This window comes from Xyrauchen texanus, chromosome 47 (genome assembly GCF_025860055.1).
Source record: "Xyrauchen texanus isolate HMW12.3.18 chromosome 47, RBS_HiC_50CHRs, whole genome shotgun sequence".
NCBI classification, from domain to species: Eukaryota; Metazoa; Chordata; class Actinopteri; order Cypriniformes; family Catostomidae; genus Xyrauchen; species Xyrauchen texanus.
This window is the reverse complement of record NC_068322.1, coordinates 15295608-15323137: the sequence shown is the minus strand read 5'-3', so window position 1 is coordinate 15323137 and position 27530 is coordinate 15295608. Positions and strand designations below refer to the sequence as shown.

The 27530-nt window shown below is 37.8% G+C and overlaps 4 protein-coding genes across 5 annotated transcripts; 2 read left to right on the top strand and 2 right to left on the bottom strand.

Annotated features, from left to right (window-relative positions):
* Positions 1–3259: 3259 nt before the first annotated feature.
* Positions 3260–5587, top strand: mcat (malonyl CoA:ACP acyltransferase (mitochondrial)). The gene is made up of 4 exons (XM_052120934.1): positions 3260–3930; positions 4065–4152; positions 4843–5060; positions 5160–5587. Exons 1-4 carry the CDS (start codon positions 3508–3510, stop codon positions 5568–5570), a joined length of 1140 nt encoding a protein of 379 aa, XP_051976894.1. The 5' UTR covers positions 3260–3507; the 3' UTR covers positions 5571–5587.
* An 85-nt stretch (positions 5588–5672) lies between these two features.
* On the bottom strand, positions 5673–8713 carry bik (BCL2 interacting killer). The gene is made up of 6 exons (XM_052120935.1): positions 8640–8713; positions 8524–8552; positions 7303–7403; positions 7005–7145; positions 6747–6855; positions 5673–6015 (listed from the first exon to the last, which is right to left on the bottom strand). Exons 3-6 carry the CDS (start codon positions 7395–7397, stop codon positions 5899–5901), a joined length of 462 nt encoding a protein of 153 aa, XP_051976895.1. The 5' UTR covers positions 7398–7403; positions 8524–8552; positions 8640–8713; the 3' UTR covers positions 5673–5898.
* Positions 8714–12085: 3372 nt separating this feature from the next.
* LOC127639031 (E3 ubiquitin-protein ligase Hakai-like) lies at positions 12086–17643 on the top strand. 2 transcript variants are annotated; one of them, XM_052120850.1, is made up of 6 exons: positions 12086–12131; positions 12735–12890; positions 12989–13095; positions 13189–13272; positions 13384–13457; positions 15162–17643. In XM_052120850.1, the coding sequence occupies exons 1-6, from the start codon at positions 12119–12121 to the stop codon at positions 16195–16197; spliced, it is 1470 nt and encodes a 489-aa protein (XP_051976810.1). In that variant the 5' UTR covers positions 12086–12118; the 3' UTR covers positions 16198–17643. The 2 variants fall into 2 exon arrangements, with proteins under 2 accessions (XP_051976810.1, XP_051976809.1); XM_052120849.1 differs by having other exon boundaries at positions 12107–12131; positions 12732–12890.
* slc26a3.1 (solute carrier family 26 member 3) lies at positions 17206–23618 on the bottom strand. The gene is given in 16 exon segments (XM_052120596.1): positions 17206–17382; positions 18942–19096; positions 19181–19235; positions 19336–19458; positions 19461–19565; positions 19828–19923; positions 20017–20043; positions 20045–20129; positions 20200–20271; positions 21300–21406; positions 21653–21826; positions 22495–22608; positions 22699–22846; positions 22966–23048; positions 23147–23299; positions 23430–23618. Coding segments are annotated over 16 exon segments (1863 nt in total).
* Positions 23619–27530: the final 3912 nt, after the last annotated feature.

The window sequence follows — 27530 nt, the reverse complement described above, 5'->3', positions numbered from 1 at the left end:
CTTAGCCTCAGATGTTGCCTTCAAATGTGTTAAGACCTTTTTGTCTTTTTCTTTATTTCCCCTGGAGAAAATCCATCTACACGTCATTTCCGTGATCTTAGGTCCATCTCTTAGGCCATGTCAGGTTTCTTTGTTTACAAAGAAGTTTGTTCAGCAGGCTTTTTCAAAAAAAGGGTATTTCCAAAAAAAAATAAAAAATAAAAAAAAAAGCGGTATTTGACCATTTAGGTTTGAACTTCACTAACGAGGGACTCGTCTCTCGGAAGCTCTTCTTTTTGGGTGGTCTTATAATAGTCAAATCCCCCTTCACCAAGCTGATCATGACAAAGTATATATTTTAAATCATTGGGTTTTTTAATGCAGGATTTAAAATAAAATAAAATCATCAGTGGGGTCACTCCCTATACTAGCCGCCCTCCTCAAGCTTGCTGATGCATCAGGTGAAACCGAGGATATGAAAACAAATATTGGATCCTGTCAGTAAAGAGTGAGGACAAGATGTCTGTTAGTGACTGTTTCAACTTTGTAAAATTTGAACCTGTTTTTTGTCTTCATTACTGTTGGGATTAACTGAATGTTGGGGGTCTGGGAACTTTGTGTTAAGAGAGAAAAAACAGGAAGAATTGATAAAAAAAAAAATAAAACAATAAAATAAGTGTTCATCAACTGGTATTCATAAAGCTAACAAAAGAACTGAATGTGCTCTGTGAAGCATGTGCACAAGTACTTCTTGAGCATTAGCTTGATCGTGTCTCTTTAAAGGGATTGTTCACCAAAACCATATCACCTTCTTTCCAGAAGAAAGAAAGTCATTTGGGTTTGGAATGACATGACTGTGAATAAATGATAAAATAATTTTTGGGTGAACTATTCCTTTAAACATCGTAATGACTCTTTACAGGGTGTAGCATGCAGTATGTACTCAAAATGGATTCTTTATGGATGCTTTGAGGATTTGCACTGTGTAAAGTGAAGAACACAACTCCTAGGGTGTGTCTATAGAGGAAGTGGACACAGGTAAACATTTCAAGTTGTGTGTTGTTCTGATTACCACAAGCAAATGCCTTGTTGCTCTGACTTAAAAAAGGAAATAAATGGGAATAAACGTCCTTGATATGAGGACCTTGGGCCTGAGACCGAGGCAATGTATTTCAAATGCAATGTCGTCTGTTTCTGGTGGGTGGGGGATGGAGGGATGGATGGATGGAGTGAGGGAGGGAATTGTGGGTGGCCAAATGTCAACTTAAAAGCCTTAATTAAAGTGGTGCAATTTTGTATAACCAAGCATCTGTAGTTTAATAAATTGGATTGCCATGCAAGAACTCTCAAGAAGCCAGTTTTTGTCACTTGAATGTCTTGTGTATTGTTTTAGCATTTTTCTATCGGTCAAATAAAAAAGATAACAGTTTTATCTTACACTATCATGAAACATTTGCTTTAAAATGTATGGTTATTATCTTCTGATTAAGAATTTCACATCGGTGCAGAAATTGAAAGTAAAACAAACAGGAGGACAGGAACGTTTTAAGGTACTTGAAACAAGCATAACCACTGGGATTTTGTAATATGGCTTATTATTGAAGTTGGAGAATATTGAGTAACAATCAGAATACATGATCACTGAGGACCATTGTCAGTAACACTTAAAACACATAATAATAACACTTATAGGCTATATAATAAATGTAATTAGTCATCAATAAACATTTCGTTATACAATGCTCTACAGATCATCATTTAATGTTAGTTTAAAACTTTTGTAATTTCATATATTTGGACATGTTTATTGTAAAATGCCGTCATCATTTACTCGCGCTCATGTAGTTCCAAACCTGTTTGTCTTTCTTCTGTGGAACGCAAAAAGAGTCTTTAGGTAAAATGTTAGCCTTAGTCATGATTCATTGACATTAACATCTTCTGTGCTTCACGGAAGAAATGAAGCCATACTGGATTGGAACGATATGAGGGTGAGTAAATGTTACCTACTACTATAAATACTGATCTGTTGAGCATTATATAATGTTTATTAATGACTTGTTAATAAAGGATTTTTTTGTGTGTAAAGTGTTACCACATTGCAATATATATATATATATATATATATATATATATATATATATATATATATATATATATATATACATTTAGATTTATATGGTGAATTAAAAGTACATGACTTTAGTAATCTCTCAAGAGTTTGACTTAAAACTGTTGTTATAATAATTATTTGTAAAATATGATTAAAGCATAATTGTCAATAAATGAATGAAATATTACATTGTACTATAAAGATCTCATAAGGTTAGTAATATTGTGTGTGGACAAACCCATGCAGTTTATTTGAATGGTTCTGTAGTTTGACATGAACTGACTGCACGTGAATAATTGTCTTTTATATGGTCATTGTACTAAAGGCAAAAAAAAAAAAAAAATGTAATATTTGTAAAATATGTACTTCTTATTAAGTTGACAGTGTATCTGTCTTATGCTGGAGTAATGTTTGATGTATAGACCAGAATAAAAAAAGAAAAGTTTAATTTAAAAAATAAATATTACAAGATATATATTTTATTTTAAATACATTTATTGTGAAAAGCACTACATAAATAAATTAGTAAAACTATACCAAAAAAGCAATAAATATTGTTTCAAAGCAGCTTTACAGAGAAAAGTGAATTATAACCCTTTTCTTTCAAATAGGATTGAATTTATTTGCGGATTTTTTTTTGTTTTTTTTTTTGTTTGTTTGTTTTAAATGTTACTGTTGCTGTCAATAGAACAAAATGTAATGATTTCAGACTTAACTGCGAAAGTGTCAAATAACATCAATGTTTTTATACTTTATTTTTCTCAGAATTTTTTTGTGTACCCCTAGTACTCCCTTGTGGCCCCCTGGATCCCAATTTGAAAAAGATATGGGACAGATTTGTTATTATTCAGAACAAGATTGCTTGTTAAGGGGGGTGTTCTGGTTTACTAGAATTATTTATTATAAATGTTAATTATTTATTTATTAATAATGTAGACTCAATTTATTAAATAATCTAAAACTAATATATATATATATATATATATATATATATATATATATATATATATATATATATATATATATATATATATATATCATATACACATTATTTAATAAAATATAAAATGATCAAGTAAGGCGTAAACACAGACAGTATCCTCCAGTACGCTGGATGGCGATGTGCGCCTTTATCCCGCCAAACTCCACTTTACTCGAGAAGAAGACAAATACAGACATGACACGTGAGAACCACCGGAGTAATAAAGGAATCTTAATATTGACAACGTTAACTCTAATATCCTCTATTAAAATGATGATATGATAGGAATACATTTTTGTCAAGTTCGCATGACTTTAGTGACGTTTTCCTTTCTGTCATGATTGAAAACGAGGATGTTTTGCATTTGACCTCCGCAATAAGAGTGTTCTGGATCGTTGTTCAAAAAATTTCACAATTTGGGTAAAATTGTAATCTGATGGTATTCGTTTCAAGATCAAATATTTTTAACATGAATCTCGGTATGACAATTAGAACAAGAGTGAATCTGTTTCGAGGTAAGGCGACTCTCTCCCACTGTAGAAGACTATCAGACAATGTTCCCATTTCATCGGATCAAATTCAGTCCAGCACATCTCAGCAGCACAGGACCACCCGGAGAGCACATGTTCTTCTCTTCCCAGGACAGGGCAGTCAGTTCGTCGGCATGGGAAGAGGACTTTTGAAGTATGGGAATGTCAAGGAGATGTTTTCTGTAGCACAGAAGCTTCTGGGTTATGATCTGCTGTCTCTGTGCTTAAATGGACCCGAGGAAGATCTGATGAAGACTGTTCATTGCCAGCCAGCTGTGTTTGTCTGCTCACTGGCTGCTGTGGAAAGACTCAACCACGAAAATCCTGCTGTATGTGAGCCATAAGATCAGTCCAAAGCGTATCAATTAGTGATGTCATTGGATATTGGCAGTGACATAAATGTCTCATTATAGAAAGGCACCCATGTGGTCAATACTAATAGAAACCCCGTTGACCCCCTCAGGCTATTGAGAGCTGTGTGGCTGCTGCAGGTTTCAGTGTTGGGGAATTTGCTGCTTTGGTCTTCTCTGGTGCAATGGATTTTGTTGAAGGTAACACTGATCCTCTATTTTATAAACCATTAAAAAATAGAAAATTTAACATGAATGAATTTCTTGAAAATATACCCAGGCCACATTTCACCTCAAAATCAACAGAACAAATAACAATGATATATTGCATAAAGAATATACTGTATATATTTATGTGACAATTAGGCACATTCTCTTGTAATTCCCTTTATTCTCATATAGTACCATTATTTCATTTAATTCAGCATATATTAAAGGCATTACAAAAAATATTATCATGATGTATGAAAAATCTACAATTTTAAAAAATACATTTTTATTTTTTCACCACTGGAGTTGTATAGATTACTTTTATACTGCCTTTATGTGCTTTTTGGAGCTTCAAATATCTGTTCACCATTCATTTGCATTGCATGGACCTACAGAGCTGAGATATTCTTCTGAAAATCTTCATTTGTGTTCCACATAAGAAAGAAAGTCAAACACATAGTGTATGCATGACGGTTAATAAAAAAAAAGAATAATAATTTGGGTGAACTATCTATTTAAGGCTTCATTTTCTTTAAGCAAAGTATGGTTTCTCATGGTTTTCTTTTGATTTTGGGGTGAGATGTAACCTGGTCATGTTCTTGGTAGTTTTTGTGATACTTCACCCCCATTTAGTTATGGTAATGGTCCTTTTCTCTCTAATGTATGTCTCTCTGTTCTCAGCTCTGTTTGCTGTAAAAGTGAGGGCAGAGGCAATGCAGAAGGCCTCCGACCAAGTACAGAGTGGCATGCTGTCTGTGGTTGGCCGACCCCAGGCCAACTACAAATATGCCTGCCTCCAAGCTAGAGAGCACTGTTTGTCTTTAGGTATCCAAGAGCCTGTGTGCGCCATTGCAAACTACCTCTTTCCAGATGGCAGGGTAATAGCTGGCCACAAAGAGGTAAGAGTGGCCAATCATTTAGTTGATGTAATTTATTGTTTATAAATGTAATGATGTAATGAATTACAGGAACAATTTAGCAAATGTTTTCTTTCCCAGGCTTTGGAATTCCTTCAAAAGAACTCTAGAGAGCTGCACTTCATGAGAACTCGACTGCTGCCAGTTAGCGGGGCCTTTCACACCCCACTGATGGAGCCGGCGGAGGAACCCCTGAGAGACATCCTGAGAAAGATAGAGGTACGGCGCCCTGAGATCGCTGTACACTCAAATGTGGATGGAAAGCGTTACATGCATGACAAGCACGTTCGGAAACAGCTGGCCAAACAGCTTGTGTCTCCAGTGAAATGGGAGCAGACGCTGCATGAGATTTATGAAAGAGCCCAGGGGCAGGATTTTCCTCACACCTATGAGGTGGGGCCTGGAAAACAGTTGGGCTCAATGCTACAGAAATGCAACATGAAGGCTTTTAAGAACTATACACATGTAGATGTTGTTCTGCCAGAAGAATAATCAATGTTATGTTGTAACGAAATTCTGTTTTCTAATTTCAGATATAAAAGTAGCTTAAAAAAAACCCACACACTTTGTTTCTTTTTTTCTTTTTTTTTATTGCTCAAACTTATGTGTTTGGAAAGTCCAGCTTCCTATAGTAGTGCAGAAATGCTTTTAGAGGAATAGTTAACAATTCATTGGCCTGAATATATGAATATACTGTATGTATGTGTACCAGCACTTCATTCAAATCAGTTATAAAAGTGAATGTAAAATAAGCAGTTGGATGGTCAAATATGACCGCCTTGAAGCCAAAGACCAGCTGTTGACCCCATCAGTGTGACATTCAGCCTTGAGAATCATTCCAAGTAGTAAGGAAGATAGACACAGCGACCAATGAAAAAGCAGAGGCCAGTATATATGTGGTCCTCCTTGACCAATACGAAACGCTCAAATTAGACACCTAAAAAAAAAACAAATCCAAGTTAAATCACAGATTAATTCAGAATCATACAGGTAGCATATCTAAACACCCTGATGTTTTATTCAAAGACCAGATGCCCCTATTATAAATTCTATAAGAGCTATGTGTCCTGAATATGACCTTGTTTAAATTCTCTGGACTACAGTAACTAAATAAACCATTTATGTATCTTTACACTGAAGACTCATACATTTTTGGTAGGACTGTCAATTGAATGTGTTATGTTAGTGCAATTAATTAGATTAAAAAAAATTACATTTCCCAATGAGCCCCACCCTGCAGAACCTTATGTTCCTTGTGTTTTATACAGACAGAGCCCAAACAAAGTGCAGGGGTCTCGAGAGGCATTTTTCAAATTTTCAAACTACATTTAATGTGACACCATCCTACAAATGCAGTGTTTCTAGTGTGAAATGCTGAAAATCAATAAGAAGTGATGCAGCCAAAGTTAGACGCTCCAAAAGGGACAATCTGATGCATTTGTACATAGATCAACAAAAATGTATGCTGTGAGAACAACTCTTAAGTCTACCTCGAACAGATTGACAAACTCAATTGTAAACTGGATTGCTGTGGACTGAAGGCCAGCGCTTATCTTCAATTATATGGAAATACAAATAATATATTGACTGTTAAAGCCATTTTTTACATTTCAGTTGAGTGACATCTCTAATTTTTACTTGGTCTAGCAATAGAAATACTCTACTTACCCAGGCTGCCCACTTTCTTGCCTCCTGACAGCCAGTCTGAATTTTTGGAACCAGCCAGGACTTCCTTAACATTGACATCATTTTAGACCCCCAAAGGCTGCCAAGGATCCTGTTTAAAAACAATGTATATATTTATTAATCTTGAATTAACAAACCACGCCCAGTACTGTCAAGTTTTGCCCCCGATGGCTTATGCTTTGAATTCCATTTTTCCAAGGGGGAATGCTGTCTTAGATTCCTCATAGAGACACAACTCACTCAGAGAATGCCCTCCTGGTTCGGATATAAGAATATATCCCCATGTTCAGATGATGCCACTGGACAGGCAATTGTTGACGCCATTTGTTTTCCAATTCATCCCCTATCTGAGCCAGCTGTCGTCCAGCAAGCTGGGTAACTCTGTTATTCAGACAAGAAAAGGTAGTAACAGATGTGTGAACCAGGCCTCAAATTTACAAGCCAAATGCATTTAAAATGGTCCTATAGGTGTGACATAAATATGAAATTGTGACACTACAACATCGTGATTTTGAGTAAATGTTTTAGTCATGATTACCTCATATTGATGGCATAGAGATTGTTGGGGTCTATCTCACCAGGTCCAGCCTGGAGGGATGTGGCACTTTTGCGCTGCCGTGTTACTTCCACCATTGTGTTCTGAAAGATGTAATCATGTTTACAGAACTATTGCAACCATTTCTAGCATCACACAATCCACCCATTTAACCAACAATTTGCCTAAATCCCATTATCAAGAGTATTCAATTTCCTTTTGCTGCTGTGGTTCTTTATTTTGTTTGTGTGTAGCTATTGCTTTCAACGAACTAGTTTCACTCTGTAAACACACAGGTCATGTGATTTCAGAACACTGGGTGCGTCTCTGTCTATTGCAGCCATAGTGTTGAAGATTACATCATTACCCATACAATCGACTTTTGCAAAACACCTGCAGCCATAAACATAATGTCCTGGAAGCCTAATGCTAGAGGCACTCTGATCTTTGAAACAATAAAAAAAAAAAAATGAAATTCCACAAAGTCAGACAGACACAGTGATGTTTAAAATCTTATTCAGTCCTTGTCTTTATTATAGCAGTCTTACTTTTACTGCTCGAGGTTATGAAAGAGGGTGTAAGATAAATGCATGTTGCTTATTTGTTGCATAAGTAACTAATTTGTGTGAATCCAGTGAAAGCAAAGCTTAATGTATTTTTTTTTTTTCCTCCTTCATGTGACTCTCGAAAACATTGGGCTTAATGCAAATGCTCTTTCAAATGAACAAAATGGAAATTTCTGAACAATTACAATTGTTTTTTTGGACGAATGAAGAACCTACGCCTAAAACAGAGAATGAACTATGTTTTCATGTTAAATAATGCAGAGTATTTTGTAAAAATAAACTGTGACGCAGAGCTATTTTGGAGACCTTAGTCATTATTCTGAGATAGCAGGGACAGATACAAATAATGAAAATGCCTTAACCTCTGACTTCATTTCTGACTTTCAAAGTACTTTGAAGCTTTATTTTCACCATTCCAAATCAACATTCTGATCAAACAATGTTTAATTTAAAAGAAAGATAATGAAAGTATTAACATTAATCCTCAGGTATGCTACTAAATATTTGAAAGGTATTTTAAACATACAATTCTGACCAAATATGTATGTTTTTAGCTATGATTTTCACCATAAACTAAAGTCAGTAGTCAACATGTTCCTGTTTGACTCGTCTGATAACAAAGGACAGGTGCATAATGCAAGCAAACGCTAAATCATACCTTGTTTGTAGATTAAAATGGACACCGCCCTGTAACATTGAAATATGTCATTTAAATATAAGGTACATTTGTTGTTACTAATATTTGTTAAAAAAATATATATTTTAATGACTTACAGCAGTGTCATTTAATCTTCGTCTCTTCCTGGGATGTGACTCAGTACAATGATTACCTGCTGCCAACAGCCACGCCTACAGCTTTACACACAGGAAGCAGCTCCTGGTGTCAGTTTCATATCAGTCCAACGTCAATGCATTCATGTATTCATTAGTAATTTTGTTCATAATACATTAAGCAGTCTAGACACTTATATGGCATGTTCTCATCTGTTAATTAATTGTTCTTGGCCAAAACACAGACATTGAGCTTCTGGACCTTTCTCATATTTCAAAAACAATTCCTTTCACCTATCTTTGATAAATGAATAAATATTTTGAATATTGTGTTGTGTCTGTGGGGCTCAGATAGAAGTTACATTGGTTAGTATTATACTCATTCGTAATCTGCAGGCCAATTAACTTGTTTAACTCTCATCTTCACATTTATCTGTTTTTCTGTCTGTGCATCTCAATGTACACAATGTAATCCCACCCATCTTCTTTTTTTTTTGGGGGGGGGGGGGGGGTGTTCTCCCCTCTCCCCAATTTGGAATGCCCAATTCCCAATGTGCTCTCTAAGTCCTCATGGTGGCGTAGTGACTCGCCTCAATCCGAATGGCGGAGGACGAATCTCAGTTGCCTCCACGTCTGAGACGTCAATACGTGCATGTTATCACTTAACTTGTTGAGCGCATTACCACGGAGACATATTCTCTGCAGCATTCATGCACAACTCACCACACACACCACTGAGAGCAAGAACTACATTATATTGACCACAAGGAGGTTAACCCAACATGACTCTACCTACCCTAGCAACTGGTCCAATTGGTTGCTTAGGAAGCCTGGTTGGAGTCACTCAGCACACCCTGGATTCGAACTTGCTACTCCAGATGTGGTAGTCAGCATCTTTACTTGCTGAGCTACCCAGGCCCCTAATCCCAACCATCTTGATTTTGCAAATTACTGGGAATGCTGCAGATAGGTTGGTCTTTCCTGGAGTATCCCTTATAAAAAAAAACGTGGTTGACTTGTCTTAGCTGGTTTAAGCTGATCACCCAGCCTAGCCAAGCTCTTGGGCTGGTTTTTAGCTGTTTTTCAAGCAAAGATTTGTCTTGTTAGGGCAGCACAACTAACAGGGTTGGGGAGTAATGAAATACATGTAACAGGATTACGTATTTAAAATACAAAATATAAGTAACTGTATTCTACTACAGTTACAATTTAAATAATCGGTAATTAGAATACAGTTACATTAAAAAAAGTATTTTGATTACTGAAGAGATTACTTTGCATTATATTTTCATTTGTTTCATTCAATTTGTATTTTATTCAGATGGAAAACATTTATACATATAAATGATGCGATCCAAAGTGCATTTGAACAGCGGTGAAACACTTTCTTATGATGTGTTACATTCATACGAGCATACAGAGAAGTACGTTTAGAGTAGAAGAAATAGAAATAAACCGTGTAAATTGTCAGCTTTACGCTAAGCTAAAATGCTATTTATAGCCATTTTACAACCACATGTTACCAGACAGGATCTTATATGTTTTATCAAGAAAATTCATTTTGGATCATAATTTATTTTATTCTAGTAAGATCTTTGATATTAGGGCAAAAATCATATTCTTGATCATTATAATTTTGATTGATCTTGTTTTAGAAACAACACTGAATAAGATATTTCGTTTTTTCAGAGTATGTATTTTTAACATGTATTTTGTCTTACTGTACTGAGTTTTTATAGTTCGTCTGCTTTTGTGGTTTTACGTGTTTTCTTATTTTTTCTAAAGTCTAAACCACTATGTGGTTTGGAGTAGAACTCTCCATTTCTCCTGACAATAATAAGTACAAGAGTTTTGTTTGATAAACTACATCAAAGAGTTCTCATCAAAAAATCCTCCACGTGCAGCAATGACAGCTTTATAGATCTTTGGCATTCTAGCTTTCAGTTTGTCCAGATACTCAGATGACATTTCACCCCACACTTCCTGTAGCACTTGCCATAGATGTGACGGTCTTATTGGGCACTTCTCACACACCTTACAGTCTAGCTGATCCCATAAATGCTCAATGGGGTTAAGATCCATAACACTCTTTTCCAATGATCTGTTGTCCAATGTCTGTGTTTCTTTGCCCACTCTAACCTTTTCTTTTTGTTTTTCTGTTTCAAAAGTTTATTTTTCTTTGCAATTCTTCCTATAAGGCCTGCAACCCTTACTCTTCTATTCACTGTTATACATGAAACTGACAGAATCTTCCAGTGTGTGAGAAATATGAAATTGCACATGCTGTTCTGCTCTGTGTATAGTTTCTGGCCTTCCATGTGTGTTCAGTTGACCCCAGATGCAGGCTGCAGTGCACACGTTAGTGAGTCAGTATATTTAGCAACTGCTGACCGTTTTCTTCTCTTCCTCTTTATGATGTTCCACATACTTATTTCTGTGAGGTGATTAGGTCATACTCGTGCTCTTGAGGTGAACAAGGTCAACCGTAAGTCTGGCACATCTGCATATGGCCCTTTTCCTGTATTACTCCAGAGCACCCATTTCTCCCCCTTTGACCCTTTGCCTCAAACAATACAGCAACACGACAGAGATAAAAAAAAAAAAAAAGTACATGCAGAGTTGGTAGAATTCAATGAAGCTGTCAGCGGAGGGCATGTGATTCTCAAACTATTTCTCAAACTAGAGACTCTGATGTACTTATCCTCTTGTTTAGTTGTACATCTCTTTCTGTCCTTGTTAGAGCCAGTTGTCCTTTGTCTTTGAAGACTGTCATGAAATCTTCAGTTTTTTTGGCAATTTCAAGCATTGTATAGCCTTCATTCCTCAAAACAATGATTGACTGATGAGTTTCTAGAGAAAGCTGTTTAATTTTTGCCATTTTTTTTTACCTAATATTGACCTTAAGACATGCCAGTCTATCGCATACTGTGACAACTCAACGACAGTGTCAAGCTTCATTTAATGAACCAAATAGATTTCAACTGTGTTTGATATAATGGTATTTTCTAGCACCAAATTTAGCATGATTACTCAAGGATAAGGTGTTGGAGTGATGGCTGCTGGAAATGGGGCCTGTCTAGATTTGATCAAATAGTGTTGGTGCTGTTTTTTACATCAGTAATGTCCTGACTATACTTTGTGATCAGTTGAATGCCACTTTGGTGAATTAAAGTACCAATATCCTTCAGAAACATAAAAATCTGTACATTATTCCAAACTTTTGACCACCTGTGTATTTATATTGTCTTATTGTGTATTTCAATATACAGGCTACTTATATTCTATTCATTTTTTTTAATCTCTGTCTTGTTGCTGTTTTGTATTGTTTGTGCACTGGAAGCTTCTGTCACCAAGACAAATTCCTTGTATGTGTAAGCATACTTGGCAATAAAGCTGATTCTGACGTTATGATCTCGATGAGCGACTTTTGTTTTGAAGGGCAGGAAACAGGAAGCGCCGATGTACGTTGACTTCACACAAGTATGGACCACAATGGTAAGCAGGGAAATGTTAAGTTTTCACTCTCTAGTCTATTTGATACAGAACGCGTTGCTAATGACCGCAATATAAGTTGTGCTAGGTTTATGCATACTTTTACATATAGATAAGCGAGCTGAATAATGTTTGTGGAAAGTTACAGGCATTTCCGGACATCATCGTTTGTGGCCTCTGTGTCAGTGTGGCGTTTATCTATTGCGGAGTTTGAGTCGAACTTGAGTTGAAGTAATCGCTAAATAAAATCGTCGAAGTAAATTCAACTACATTAATTGAAAGCATGCATTTTATGAGATTGTTTTAGAGTCATTTGCTCATGTGTGTGAGTTGTGTGTTTGCTGTTATGCTGCTAGTGCGTGTAAATAAATGAGTCCACATCAAACCTCAGTGTACATCAATATCCGTTTTTATGTGTCTTGTACATGCAGAGTTTGGTGTGTTGGAATAACGCATCTTTGAGGTTGCAGTTTTGTTTAGCACTGCCGAATAACGTGTTGTTATGTATAAGTTTGTTATATGTTAGTGTAGAACACTGACTTATTGCACATTAAAACGTATCAAAGTTTAATATGTACTGTTGATTTGTTTGTTTCTTGCAAGCAGACAACGATATGCAGGGCACGGAGGGTCCGTTAGGTGGTCCTGATGTCAGGAGGAGGATACCAATTAAACTCCTTCCCAAACAGACCAGGATTAAACCTCTGCGACCCCAGAGACCTGCTGGACGGTTACCTTCCAAAACCAATTCTGCTGATGAAGGTATCAAGTTAATACATTTCAAAATGCATGCTTATTAAGCATGTGATCAGTCATCAAGATACAAATAAACAATGTTTTTTGGTCTGTGCTCCTGCTAGAAAGCTTTAACTTCAAGCAGAAAGAGAGGTTTGATAGCTGCTCGAAAGCAGGTGATGCATTTGCAAGCCAGCGACGGTTCCCACAGCAGCTGTACTGGGATTACAAGGTAAAGGCCTTATTGCATGAATCTGAATTGCTTAACTCTCAGATGCCAGTATATAAAGTGCTGTGGTCACACTGTGTCTCGTTTTTCTTCCAGCTAAACTTGATTGGTGAAAAAGATGACATCCCAGTTCATTTGTGTGACAAATGTGGACTGCCAATTAAAACATATGGTCGTATGGTGAGAATCATTGGCAGTTATAATGAATACAAATATGCTGAATTTAAAAAACGTGGTAGCTTGATGACCTGAATTAATATTGATGTGACTTCATGAAAACTTTCTTTGCAGATCCCATGCAAACATGTTTTCTGCTATGAGTGTGCATTACATCATGAAAGAAAGGGTGATAAGATGTGTCCAGGGTAAGTTGAATGAGCTGTTTTTTATGTCGTCTTAGGCATGTGCACTGACTTTTCTGACTCATTGTCATTAATTAACATTGTATCTAAGAGATTACTGGTGCTAAATATGCTTTGTGCAGACGTAGTGCTGGGCTATAGGTAAAAAAAAAATTCTATTGTCAACAGGGCCTGAAATTCATTTCTGAAAATGGGGGGTGGGGGATAAAACTCGTAACACTGAAACTTAAATCCTGTATAGGTCAGATGAAACCTGGGTCAGAAATAAACTTTTCTGTTTTAGGGAAATATTTGATTTCCAGTGCATTTTTTTTTACCTTTACAGGGGCAATTTTTTTTCCTATTCTAACCTTATAAACTTACGGTCTCATCCTTTTATGTTATAATTTAAGCAATTAATTAAATTCATGCAACATGTTTCAATGATTACAAAATTGCATGATCTGTACATTGCATGCTTTGTTACTTGGAAGAAAAAAAAATTTTTTCTCATTCACATATTTCCAAATATTTTGGCTATTAAGTTAACTTATCCTGCAAAACTAATTCATCGACATGTAGGAGATGACAGCATTGGAATGAGGAGCTTAAAGTGACAGTTCACCCAAAAATGAAAATTCTCTCATGTTTCACTCACCCTCATGCCATCCCACACTCACCCTCATGCCATCCCACACTCACCCTCATGCCATCCCACACTCACCCTCATGCCATCCCACATCTGGGGTATGTCTTTCTTTCTTTCTGCTGAACACAAATTAAGATTTTTAGAAGAATATCTCAGCTCTGTAGTGATCAGACCATTGTAGCTCCAAAAATCAAATAAAGGAAACATAAAAGTAATCCACATGACTCCAGTTGTTAAATCTGTTTCTTCAGAATGATATGATAGCTGTGGGGGAGAAATAGTCAAAAAGGAGCCATTCACTTTTACATCTGAATGTCACATGTGGTGCCTGTGACATTCACTTTCACATCTGGATGATGAGGGAGAGCAAATGATGAGAGAATTTTCATTTTTGGGTGAACTATTCCTTTAAGCAACCAACATTTCATCCAAACAACTATTGTAGCTCGGCAGATTTAATACATTTAATGGAAGTAAAATACAAAATGCTAAATGAACACAAGTTGTATTGAGAAAAAAGGCTAACAGAATATTCTCTATATTAAGATAACTAGCCCCATACAAATTAAGCTTGCAACATTAACAGTACAGTACACAAACATTTCATATTTACCATAGCTCTCCCACTGCATTGTTCTTACCTGCTGAATCAAGTTTGTTGTCTTACAACACTATACCAGTATTCCCCACACTCCGAGACTGTGATGCCATTACAGTGCTGCTGAAGTCTTAAAGGAGCCATGCGTCTTTTGCGACATAAGCGATTGGTTTTGGCGTTCTGCCAATTTACCTATCACAGATTGAGTCATAGGACTTGAATATTGTCCGATACCGATTGGTGGGTGATCAGAGCACCCTTAGTCTTCAGGAAATTTAGGAATGGCCAAATGAAAAGCGCATTAAAATCATCATAATATTCAGTGTTTCTTAATTTTTTATTGCATGCAAAATTGTTGCAAATATATCAAGACTATTCAATAAATCGCTCTGTTCAAGTTTGTTCTAATATTTACAGTACTGCGGTTCTCTGATATGTGTCTTTTAAGCTGACTTGCTTCTGCATATCTCTTTGTCTTCAGTCTAAACCTGTACAGCTGTACAGACCCAGTCCAGCGGATTGAGCAGTCCCACCGTGGCTCGCTCTACATGTGCAGTATTGTTCAGGGCTGCAAACGCACATATCTCTCTCAGAGAGACCTGCAGGCCCACATTAATCACAGACATATGAGATCAGGCAAGACCTCTAGCAGCCGATCTGACCCTGTCCACCTTCCTCCTACCTCGGAGGTGCCTGAGCGCTTCCGTGTACCCCCACCTCACCTGCCCAAACCCCATGTAATCATCCCTCCCCCGCTGTCTCACGGTGGTCATGACCCTTACAGCCAGCCTTCCTCTGGCTCCCATGATGACCTCCGACCTCCACAAGGCCAGCCGTCTAATTCGGCAGACATGGGGCCGTCCCGCTCTCTCACTCAAGAGACCTTCCGCATCTCAACGGTTACCACAAGGAAACACAGCAACCTCATCACGGTTCCAATCCAGGATGATTCAAGCTCCGGTCTCTCGCGTGAGCCACACCCTCAGCCAGGCAACGCTCCGCCTCCTCACCACCACCCTGGAGACTATCAAGGGCAGCCTGTTGTTACCCACACACATCACATGATGGCACCGCCTCAGCAGCACTATGGGCCCCCACCTCCCCCTCCACCAATCAGTCACCCCATGCCACACCCAGGGCAGGGCTCCAACACACCCCATATGGTTTTTAACCAAGCACCCCCTCCACTGTCATCTGTTCCCCCACCCATTACTCCACCTCCTGGACACCACATTGGTCAGATGCCACCGTTTATGAACCACCCTCCACCAGGGCCTCCCCCTCAGCACGGAGGTCACCCTGTTAATGGCCCCCCACCCCACCATTACAACCCCCAGTTCCCTGAGGACAAGAGCACTCTCAGTCCACCGTTCAACCAACCTGGGGGTTTGAGTCCAGGAATGTGGCCTGCACCCCGGGGGCCCCCACCACCCCGAATGCAGGGCCCCCCACCACAGGGACAGATGCCTGGGCTACATCACCCAGATCAGGGCCGCTATAGACCATATTACCAGTAAAAGGTGGTTAATTAGTTACTGATGAATAAATTGATATAGTATGTAACCTGGCAGGGATTTGAGTATTCATTTTTTAGTCTGAAAACTCTTAATTGAATAGTGAAAATCAGGACTTGATGGTGGTTTAAAGTCTTGTTTGTGTCAAATATTCAAACATTTTGTTTTTAATGATTGAGCCCACACATGCTGCAATTTAGGGGCTTTTGTTGATTGTTGAATGTGTTTTTTGTTGAATGTAATCATAATTACATATACAAATTAAATGAAGCTCTTACTGTTTTATTGACCTAGTATTTCTCACTTAGACTGGACTTTTTAACTAAAATAATCAGTTTTACTATTCATATGGTAATTAACTTACAGGTCATTCTTTTCTTCTTAAATGGGTCATGACACGAGGAATCGAATGGACCTTGGTCTTTTGACATAAAAGAGGTCATTGTACTATAAATATAAAATGTAAGTTTCATAACTCAAAACTTCCTCCTCTCTGCAAAAAGAGCATTTGTTGAAGCCAAGCTGCCAAAAGACTCATGTACTTCCTCCACATTGTGATGTCACACTGTGGTAGACATTTGCATCTGACCGCCTCCACAACAACATCTATGCCTACTTTACCTTATTCCGTGGACCCTCCCTGTAGTGGTTAGTAGTGATGGCAAAAGGAGAGCAGGGCCTCATTTCCCAATAACAATTGATTTAAGAGTGTTTCTATAAACCATTGTCACTGACCTTTTTTTTTCTCATCTCATTTTAATGTATAGAGTTCTCTGCAACAATTATGCCACCACTTTGCTGCCAATTTTCCACACAAAATCTTTATTTGTTAACTAATTTTAACTATTCATACATATTGACTATCCATTTTATTTATTTAGTTATTATCATTAATATTATTATTAGCCTTGTAGGTTTAAAAAAAGAGAGAGAATCATAATCTTATGTATCTTGAAATTAATGTCTCGACATAAAGCTTTAGGTATTTACAGATTTTCTCAAGTGCTTACACTATAAACAATTCCATGATGGAGAAGAGGGCACAACATTGTTGGCCACCGGGTAATTGTCGATGTTCTGGGTAAGTGTGGCGGCAGTGTAACAATGTGTGCTGCCGTCATCCACCAAGGAGTAGTCCACTGCCAAGGCATCTTGGGCCCACAATGACACACATCTTCTTGATGATCTCTGAGATTGTTTGAGCAAGAACAGATACAGCCAGGCCAGTATTTGGGGGTACTTCCCCAGCTGACTGGACAGGGCTAGCATTGCATGTGATGTTGATGAGGTTCTTTGGTCTGACCCAGCCCAGCGGCAAGATTCTCAGGAACAATAAATGTGACTTTCTAAACACTTCAACTGTTTTTTTTCTCCTCTCTTGCCGTTACAGTAATGTACCAAAAAAGTGTAATACTTTATGTTACAATAGCTTTGGGAAATGGGCCGCAAAACTAATCATGTCAGTCAAGTCAGGGTCATGTCAGTCAAGAGCAGAGAGCCAATCATAACAGTGCACATTTACTGTCAAGTCTTAAAGGAGAAGCTGCACCAAAATAGTTTTTGACAGAGTCAAAATGAGAGCGGAAAATATGACTGTTTTGTGCAACAACAAAAAAAACATTTTAAAATAATAATAATAATAATAATAAAAGCATTTCGTGACACCTTTAATATAGTGTTGGAATATCTTTCTCATTCTATACAAGTTGTTTTTGTCATCTTTAGGCAGTGGAAAAACATGAATAGTGTAAATGCTTTTCATGATGTGTTGAGTGATGTTCACAATACACATAATGCAAGGCACATCTTGTAAAATGTATCTTGTAAAAAATATGTGCATAATAAGTGCATCCATATTTATCTCACCAGACATATCACATAAATATTTTTGCAAAATGAATATCAGACATAATGTAGGTTTTTACTTAGTTTATCAAAAGTTGTTTTAAGTATGTATTACAAAAATCTCATATTTACATGAAATATTTTTTTATTTAAAGGTGTATTGCAAATTCACATTGTTACTGTAAACTAATACATCATTCCGGTGTAGGTCTGTCTGTCTCTCCACATTACATTTTTTACACAAAAGACTAAAATATGCAATTTAACCGTAACAGACATGATATATAAACAGAACATAACAATGGCCTCAGCATGCTTTGCAGCACACATTATATTCATCTTCTTTGGGATGGTGTGGACTCAAGCAATGTGAAGCATTTACATGTTTCCAATAGTATTGGTATAAATATAAAACTTACTTGTTTTGATGCATATTTCCCCTGAAATCTATGCCCCTGGCCCCATATGACTTCATCCACCTGTCCTGTAGACAGTTCACCAATCCACCAACAACAGATGAATTCCTTTACTGTCAGTCAAGTAACTCACCAAAAAAAGGACTTTAATATTGATCTGTTTCTCACCCACACCTATCATATTGCTTCTGAATATGTAGATTTAACCAATGGAGGCTTATGGATAAGATTTATTTGCTTTTTGGAGCTTCCAATTTTGGTCATCATTCACCTGCATTGTATGGACCCACAGAGCTGAAATATTCTTCTAAAAATCTTAATTTGTGTTCTGCAGAAGAAAGGTCATGCACATCTGGGATGGCATGAGGTAGAATAAATGATAAGAGAATTTACATTTTTGGGTGGACCATTCCTTTTTATGGTTGTTGTAAACATATTTACATTAAAAAGTCTGTAAGCCGGTTATGTACATTTCATGATGCTTACAAAATAAAACGGCTTATGTACCTTTTCTGCTTGTCTATAATCTGGATGCATCTGCAGAATGTGCACCATGGCATCATGTAGTGTGGGATAAAAGATGGACCTATTTATGTTGTCATCAAAAAATGTACATTGAAGAAGCTTCTCCATGATGTACACTGTAAAGAGAGCAGAGCTCCCTTAATGAAGAGCATTTGGGATAAAATTGCTGGTAATATAGAAAATGAATTAGGTTGTTTTACCATCGCAGGAAACAATGTAGATGTCCACCTCAATTTTTATAAACTCTTTCAGGGCCTGCATAAATAAACATGACCACGGTTTATTCAATTAGATAAACCAGACCAGTGGAAGTGTAGAATATATTGTAGGCCTACCTCCTATTAAGATATTTTACCATTTTAAGGCCCTTGAGTGCAGATATATCAAGGAACGAGACTGCAGAGAAGTCCAGGACCGAACTGTGGATGTTCACAGGAGGGACACAGATGTTGGCAGGAAGTTCGGCATTCCAGTTCATGATGGGATGGGAAGATTTGAGTTGTCTGTGGGCTGGTCCAGACCCTCTATGTTGCTTTCATCTTCTGAATTGCCAGTAGATGGTTTATGTGTTATCTGAAGGCCCCTCTAGATTCGGAAAGGATGCAAATAGGCCTACTATGACCGGAGGAATCCCAAATCATGCAGTAGTTTTGAACTGACTTCAACTAATCTATGCTTCTTAAAAACTTTACCAGAAAGATGCAGACTACTCTTAGATTGATTCAATCAATTTAAACAAAAAAATAAAATAAAAATGATAACACATTCAGCTTTGAGCAGACTAAGCAAAGACAGGCTTTAGTCCATTAAAATGTACAAATGAATAGTAATAATGGAAAGGACATACGTCAGACACCTCCAGTTCTCCATTAATCAACATTTTTCTGATCTTTTGCAGGGCTTTGTTCCTTTTCTTCAAAACTCTTAAGGGAGTAAAACCGACCTGGAAAATACAAAACAAAGATTTACTCCAGATGTACAACACACAGATTGTAGGGGTAATGAGGCACTTGAGAGATGAGTCAGAGAAACTTACAGCATTCACCAGCTTATGTTAATGATAAGTCAATGTTGCCAAAGAAGATGGGTGAGGGTATTTTGAATATTTTAACTCCTTCAGGTTCGTAAATCTAAAATTACATTAAAATGCTTAATGCAACGTTCTTTGGTATTTGTAAAAGAAAGAGGAATCTAAAGGAAGTTGAATAGAGACCAGTACTCTGACAGATAGTCTTTGCGATCCCTGTAGATGTCAGTCTCAGTGATGTTTGCCAGGAGGGAACATCGTGGGCTGCAAACAATAAACAATAGTTTGGATTTGTTAGGGGCTTTTCAGACTTACACTGCATCTAAAATCGCAGCACTATTGCAAGAGATGCTAAAAAAAACAGCGAGATGTAGTATGGAAGGCCGAATTATCTGTTAATGTTCCCAAAGTTACTGCCATTATAGCATTTTTACTAGTAAGAATTTACAGAGCACTCTAACTGAATAAAATCAATTTAATTATTTTTAATTAATTATAAAATAAAAATTATTTGTAAAACTATTAATTAAATTTGAACTACTAGAAAATATATTGTAGAACTCTCTATTTAAAATATTAATAGTACAAATGCAATTACAACGAGTAACGCGGGAAGCATTAAAAGCTAAATCGGCTTACCATAAAAACGTTCGTCTTGCGCATGTTTACATAGAAAGATAATTGAAAAATGCAGGAAGGGGCTGTTCACAGCGAATGTTTCTGCGTCCATCACACGCTGGAGATAGTTTTGTGTTCCCTCGCAAAAAAATTACCATGATTTTACCACAGTAACTGTGAAATAATTAATGCTCCTCAACAACATCTCTGGTGATGTAATGTGGAATAATGAAGGCCTCTTTTAAACTTCTTTTGTTGGGTAGCTGCAGCTGCTCATTGTTCTAAAGATGTTCTAAAGGAATGTGTTTCTTGTCTCTACTCTCAGGTAACACACGTAGCTCAAACATGTATGTCACCCACATATAAGGTAAAGAACTATTTCATTGGTGGGGGTCCAGTGGAATGTGTTTTTTCTGAACCATATAACAGAATGCTGAACAATAAACTTGGAAGAAGGATTTGATACCATTGGGTGTCTGTGTCATTTCTTTCTACCCTCAGCTGAGCCATATCGAGACAGGGATTGCAGATCAACAAAATAAATTAAATACATTGGATGACAAAATTATCTAACAGTAACCACATTTGAATTACTTGAATTATTAAAATTGTTTAACGCAAGAACACTCAGGTACATTAGACTTTGTTTTTATTTAAAGGATTCATCCTCTCACAATTGAGCACTGAAGACCACAGTGAACAATTCTACCACAATGCCCACAGCCAACCCCAGATCCAACCCCAGGATAATAGATGCCACAAAGGTCACCACCCAGGTAACCTGAAAAAGAAGTGAAAGATACTGGCTTGAAATACTGATCTAGATACATTTATTTAGATCAACTTAATAATATAATACATTAATTAATTAAATAGAGCATCTGATTTGGTTGTTTATAACAAACAGCTTTAAGAAACTGTTGCTACTGGTGCTGAAAGTCAGATGTTGAAGTCACAGTTACTGAAAACAACATCACAAACTCACATCACAAAATGGTCATTATTTGTGCATATTTAGTAGATCAACTCCTACACTACTACAATGACTATATAGAACTTCAGTTATATTAACAGCCTAAATTATGCTATTTGTATTATGTTTTTAAAGAGTTGAAATTCTCACCCTGGGTAATGGCTCAAGCAGGAATCCAACTGCTACAGTGACAATCAGTACCATCATGGCAGATAGAATACCAGCTATCTACAAATGTTATAAAACAAGTTAATTTGTATCTAGTCAGTGGATAATTTCAGAGCAAGATATAGGAATTTCTTTATGAATTATTACAAAATATTTACACACACACACACACACACACACACACACACACACACACACACACACACACACACACACACATACACACATGTTGGTGCAGCTATCATTATGATTTTTATACTGTATACTATAGATTCTATCCCATAACCCTAAACCTAACCCTCACAAAAAACTTTCTGCATTTTTACATAAAAAAAAAAAAAGTATCATAGTTTAGTATGTTTTTCAAGCGATTTGAATTATGGGGACACTAGAAATGTCCTCATAAACCACATTTATAGCATAATACACTTATAATTACCAGTTTATAACCTAAAATTGGTCATTAACCACTTAAACCTGCCCACACACACACACACACACACACACACACACACACACACACACACACACACACACACACACACACACATTAATAATGTTGGGTGATGGTGAGTTTAAAGACTAAAGCTCCCATTAAGTGTACAAAAAATATTATTTAAGCTTTTGTTCTTGCATTATGTGCAAAACTGGAACAAAAATGGATCCATATATGTTAAGTGGAGTACATTAAAAGTGTTGAGAACAGACGGAATGGCATAAGAATTTACCTGCGTCTTCCCTCCTGTGCTCTCCTATATGGCAGTCCTTGAAAGGGCTGCGCTGGCAGCAAATGAACGGAAAGATGCACCAAACATGTTGCTCACCCCAAACGCAATGAGCTCCTATGCAGTTAAATAAATAAAAATGTGTCCATTTTATTTAAAAGTAACTCTTGAGGTGTTACCCCAGCATTTGCATTGCTTTGGACTGACCTGGTTTCCGTAAATGGTGTAGTCGTGTTTGACAGAATAGACTTTAGCTACTGAGAAAGCCACAGCAAATCCTGCTATGGCCATAGGGAAAGCCTCCACTGCACTCTGCTCAATGACTTCCAGATTTGGAGCAACAGGAGATTCATATCTGAGATCAAAAGAGAGATGTCAAGTCTTTCCATTTAGAATAGTCACTTACATGGACAATATATCTATTTCTACTTTAAATACATTTGAAGGCATCCGTCAATATTCTAGATTTCTTACCCGTTTACCATCTCCCCAATAACGACCACGCCAAATCTCTCTTCGAAATTGAATCCAAAGGAGACTCTGCAAGCAATTACAGTCTGATGAATAGGTGTAAATTAAGTGGTGAGGTTTGGTTAATGAAAGCTATTTTGTCTTAATATTGAAGTTCATGTGTTAACTCAATGATCATACCCACCACGATGACCTCTATAGGTATTGGCACAGGTAGTTTCGACTTTAATTTATCATTGATCTCTTTCACAATAAGCACTACTGCCATGATCACAATAGATGTCACCAGATCTGCCACGTTTGTGTTAGTGATTTGAGAGAAAACGTCCACTAAGGTCTGAAATCAAAAACCAAATGTTTGATATGTCCACCAACAAATCATACAGAGCTACTGAATACTAATTCCTTCATTGCTGGTACCTTAAAAGTGTTCCAGGATTAATACATTAATTATTAATAATTAAAACATATATAATGGCGATTGGGCCATTTCTACCAGGAATGTCTAGTCCCAACACAATCCGGAGCTGGGAAACCAGAATTTGAACAGCAGCTGCAGTGGTGAATCCCGACACCAGAGTATCAGACAGATACATGACAATGAAGCCGACATGTAGTAGCCCCATTATGAGCTAAATGAGGAGAAGAGATTCCATATGTCAAAGCAGTAACCCCCATGTTGTTTCAAACACCAAAGGAGATGTCATGCATAATTTAGCACCAGTTACCATTCATCTTTTTTGTCCATACAGTGAAAGTGAATTCACTAAAAATATATTGAATATAGAATATTGAGTGAATATTCAATAAAAAGTTTTTTTAAAAAAATATTTTTTTTTCCTCTTGATACATTTTGTGACCAGAAAAAACACTTTTCCTTGAGACGTGCCTTTAGCCCTGTTGTATATATATTTATCTCTACGAACTGTCTCAGTTTAGACAGTTGCATTTTTTGAGTGTATGCTTCCTGAGCTTTGACAGCATGTTACTTTTTTTTTTTTTTTTAAGAATTTAGCAACATTTTTCCATTGCATTCTAACCTAATTATTCACATTGTCCTGGATTATTTTTCTTAAAGTATGTTACTCAATTGCCATTACCTTGTAGCACTGCAACTAATCCAGTGCGTATGCCAGAAACTATGTCACCCAACAGCCATTCTTTGATATTGTAGTTTTTCATCCATCCAATAATGGGCAGAAGTGAAAGAGCTGCATTCTTTGCACGTTTTGAATCACAACTACAATGTGAGAAATAGAAACAAGTTCAATACAGCTTCTTAAAGGAATATTCCGGGTTCAATACAAGTTAAGCTCAATTAACAGCATTTGTGACAATATTAAATACCACAAAAATCTATTTTGACTTGTCCCTCCTTTTCTTTAAAAAATTTTAATAAATTTAATCTCTCTATAAACTGATTTAGTAAACAGGAAAGATTATGGATACTGCACTTAGTCACATTATATGTTGATTTAACTCAGATTAGTGTATAATGCAAGATACATTTTTAAATAATGATATAAAAAATTTTTTTCTCTAAAATACCAGCTAATTTGTGTGCAACTGAATTACCAAAAATCATAATAAAAAAATTATACTAAAATCTTGGTTTTATTTGTAATTAAAATAACATACTTGCACAGTCTATGTATTTATTTTTATTATGCTTAGCCTTTGTCCCACAGTTCTGCTTCAATCCCAATATACTGTGAAATTAACTTCATCAACTGTTAAAAGAAATCTGTAAAAAAATAAGTATAAATAGCAATGTTTCCTAAAAAAAAAGGGGGCCAGTTCTCTTTTTATATCTCACTATATCTTCACTTCCTCAAGCTCAACTTATTTTCCAGAACACACAATGGTTTGTTTACAGCCAGGAAGTAGATTTATTACATGCAACAGTAAACAAATAATATCTTCATCTGGTACCTGTCTCTGTTACAGGAAATGTACCCAAAATTTCTTTAAAACATTTTGTTACAAGCAAAGAAAGACAGTGCATATTTTGTAAAAGTGTTCTTCTTTGTTTTAGAATAAAAATAGTGCACATAAAAAATACACATCCAAACAGAAAAAATAAAACATGTGTATGTATGTAAAACATCCTCGTTCAAATTAGTGACATGACACATTTACATATATTAATCCAAGGCTACTTCTTTTTGCATAGCATACAGTACACGAAGCACAAAACTGCAACCTACAAAATAATTAGTTGTTTATTTACATTGATTTGTGAAGTTATCTGTTCTACAGAGGGGAGGTTTTGAGATGGTACGCTTTTCAGTCTTGTTTCTGGTTTGGTGTCTGGATCAACGTCCAGTTTCCTGTCCTGCAAAAAACCCCAAAAAAAAACACATGCCAGTGTAACAAGGAAGGACATCTGGACCTGGATTCTTCAAATACATGTAGGGGACTAATTGACCTCTTCCCTAGTTTACAGCTTCACAATAACTCATCAGCTTCACAGTAACACATCAGCTTCACAGTAACATATCAGCTCCACAGTAACACATCAGCTTCACAGTAACAATCAGCTTCAACGCCCTCACCTGCCACAGTCAATTAACCAGCACCCATACCTGCCATGGTCAACGAGCCAGCGCCTACGCCTACCACGGTCAACGAGCCAGTACTTGAATCCTTGTCCATCCCAGAGACAGTGCCTGAAGCCTCATCCATCCCAGAGCCAGCACCTAAAGTTTCATCTGTCCAGAGCCAGCGCCTGAAGCCTTGGCCATCTCACAGCCTGTGTCCTCGGCCACGAAAGCCATTCCCACAGCAGTGCTCATGGCTGCACAGAAGAGGAGGAGGAGAAAGGCTCCTGCTCCCCAGTCGCTGCCAGCACTCCCAGCCATGGAGGCCATACCCCAGTCACTGCCAGTGCTCACAGAAATGGATACCATTCCCCAGACGCTGCTAGCGCTCTCGGCAACAGAGGCCATTCCCCAGTCGCTGCCAGTGCTCCCAGCCACGGAGGCCGTTCCACAGTCATTGCCAGCTCTCCCGGACACAGAGTTCATTCCCCTGTCACTGCCTGTGCTCACAACCAAGCAGGTCATTACCCTGTCACTGCCAGTTCTCACGACCAAGGAGGTCATTCCCCTGTAAATGCCAGTGCCAATGGCCACGGAAACCGTTCCCCCTTCCCTGCCAGTTCTTACGGCCATGGAGGCCATTTCCCAGTCTTAGCCAGCATTCACGGTCAAGGCTGTGCCCCCTGAGCCACTCCCTCCTGAACCCTGTCCAGTGGCCACTGTCCAGTTCACTGCCCCTGTCCAGCAGCCACCACCCAGTCCATTTCCCTCTATGCAGCTGCCGCTGCCCAGTACTGTGCCACCTCTGCCCTGAGGCCTCCTCCCAGGCCACCAGATCCCACCTTTGCCCTGAGGCCTCCTCCCAGGCCGCCAGACCCTGCCTCCGGCCTGAGGCCTCCCTCCAGTCTGCCGGACCCCGCCACTTTCCTTAAGTTCCCTCCCTGGTTTCCGTCCCTTATCTCCCTTTCTGTTGTGTTTTCTGTTTTCTGTTAGTAGTAGTAGTGCTTTATTGTCACATAGTAAACCAGTGAAATTGGCCATCGACCTGTCCATACAAGGGGGTATACAGGACAGGAAGACAGGGAATTTAGAAAGAAATACAGCATGACATGAGGAGAGGAGAGGAGAAAAAAGGCAGCCCCCAGACTATGCTCCTTAAGAAGTACAGTGTGGGAACAGGAAAAAAAACACCTCAGCAACATTAGCACATAATCAGTACACTCTACAACATGAACAAGACTTGCAACAGGGGAGGGGATTGGGGGGTGGAGGTGGCCCAGCACAGGCAAGCAGCCATCCGGACCTGCAGCCATGTTCGGCGCTGGTCACAGACCCGCCTGTCAGACTGGGGGTACAAAGCGGCGAAGGCGAGGACCGCCTTCGTTGAGAGCCAAGAAAGTCTACATTTTGTCTTGTGTATTGTTTGATGTTCCCGTTTTTGGGATGCCGGGAGTTGTTTTCCTGCTGTGCGCTCTTTGGTCTGTCTTGTTTGATGTCTGGAACATGGGGTCTGGATCCTGACTTCCTGTCCGGTTTCAGTCTGTGTCGGGATATGTCAAGTCAAGTCAAGTGGTTTTTATTGTCGTTCAACCATATAAAGTTAGTACAGTACACAGCGAAACAAGACAACGATCCTCCAGGACCATGGTGTTACATAAAACAACATAGGACAAACACAGAACCACATGAGATTACACAGACTGAATAAGACCTACACATTCCCATATAAATTGCATGTGCAAACATGTGCAAAAAGTACAGGACAGTACAATAATTACTAAAAAGTAAACATGACAATAGGCACAGTAAGAGACAGTGAGAAACCAGTATACATTTCTAATCTGAGTAGTGCAAAAAGATGACAATTTATAAAAATGCAGAATGTAAAGATAACATACTATGAAATAGTGTTCTATGGACATAGCAGTTATTGAGGTAGCAGCCAGGTATAAAATGACAATGAATTAAGCGCAACACTGGACGCACGTGTGTGTGTGTGTGTGTGTGTGTTAGTGTCAGTCCAGTCTA

Coding starts and splice junctions, on each gene's coding strand:
- mcat (XM_052120934.1), top strand. CDS start 3,508: ATGGTATTCGTTTCAAGATCAAATATTTTTAACATGAATCTCGGTATG. Junction 4,153..4,842: donor TGCAATGGATTTTGTTGAAG/GTAACACTGATC, acceptor CTCTGTTCTCAG/CTCTGTTTGCTGTAAAAGTG. Junction 5,061..5,159: donor TAATAGCTGGCCACAAAGAG/GTAAGAGTGGCC, acceptor TTTCTTTCCCAG/GCTTTGGAATTCCTTCAAAA.
- bik (XM_052120935.1), bottom strand. CDS start 7,397: ATGGTGGAAGTAACACGGCAGCGCAAAAGTGCCACATCCCTCCAGGCT. Junction 7,146..7,302: donor CTCTATGCCATCAATATGAG/GTAATCATGACT, acceptor TCTGAATAACAG/AGTTACCCAGCTTGCTGGAC. Junction 6,016..6,746: donor CAAGAAAGTGGGCAGCCTGG/GTAAGTAGAGTA, acceptor TTTTTTTTTTAG/GTGTCTAATTTGAGCGTTTC.
- LOC127639031 (XM_052120849.1), top strand. Junction 13,096..13,188: donor AGCTGTACTGGGATTACAAG/GTAAAGGCCTTA, acceptor TTTTTCTTCCAG/CTAAACTTGATTGGTGAAAA. Junction 13,458..15,161: donor GGTGATAAGATGTGTCCAGG/GTAAGTTGAATG, acceptor CTTTGTCTTCAG/TCTAAACCTGTACAGCTGTA.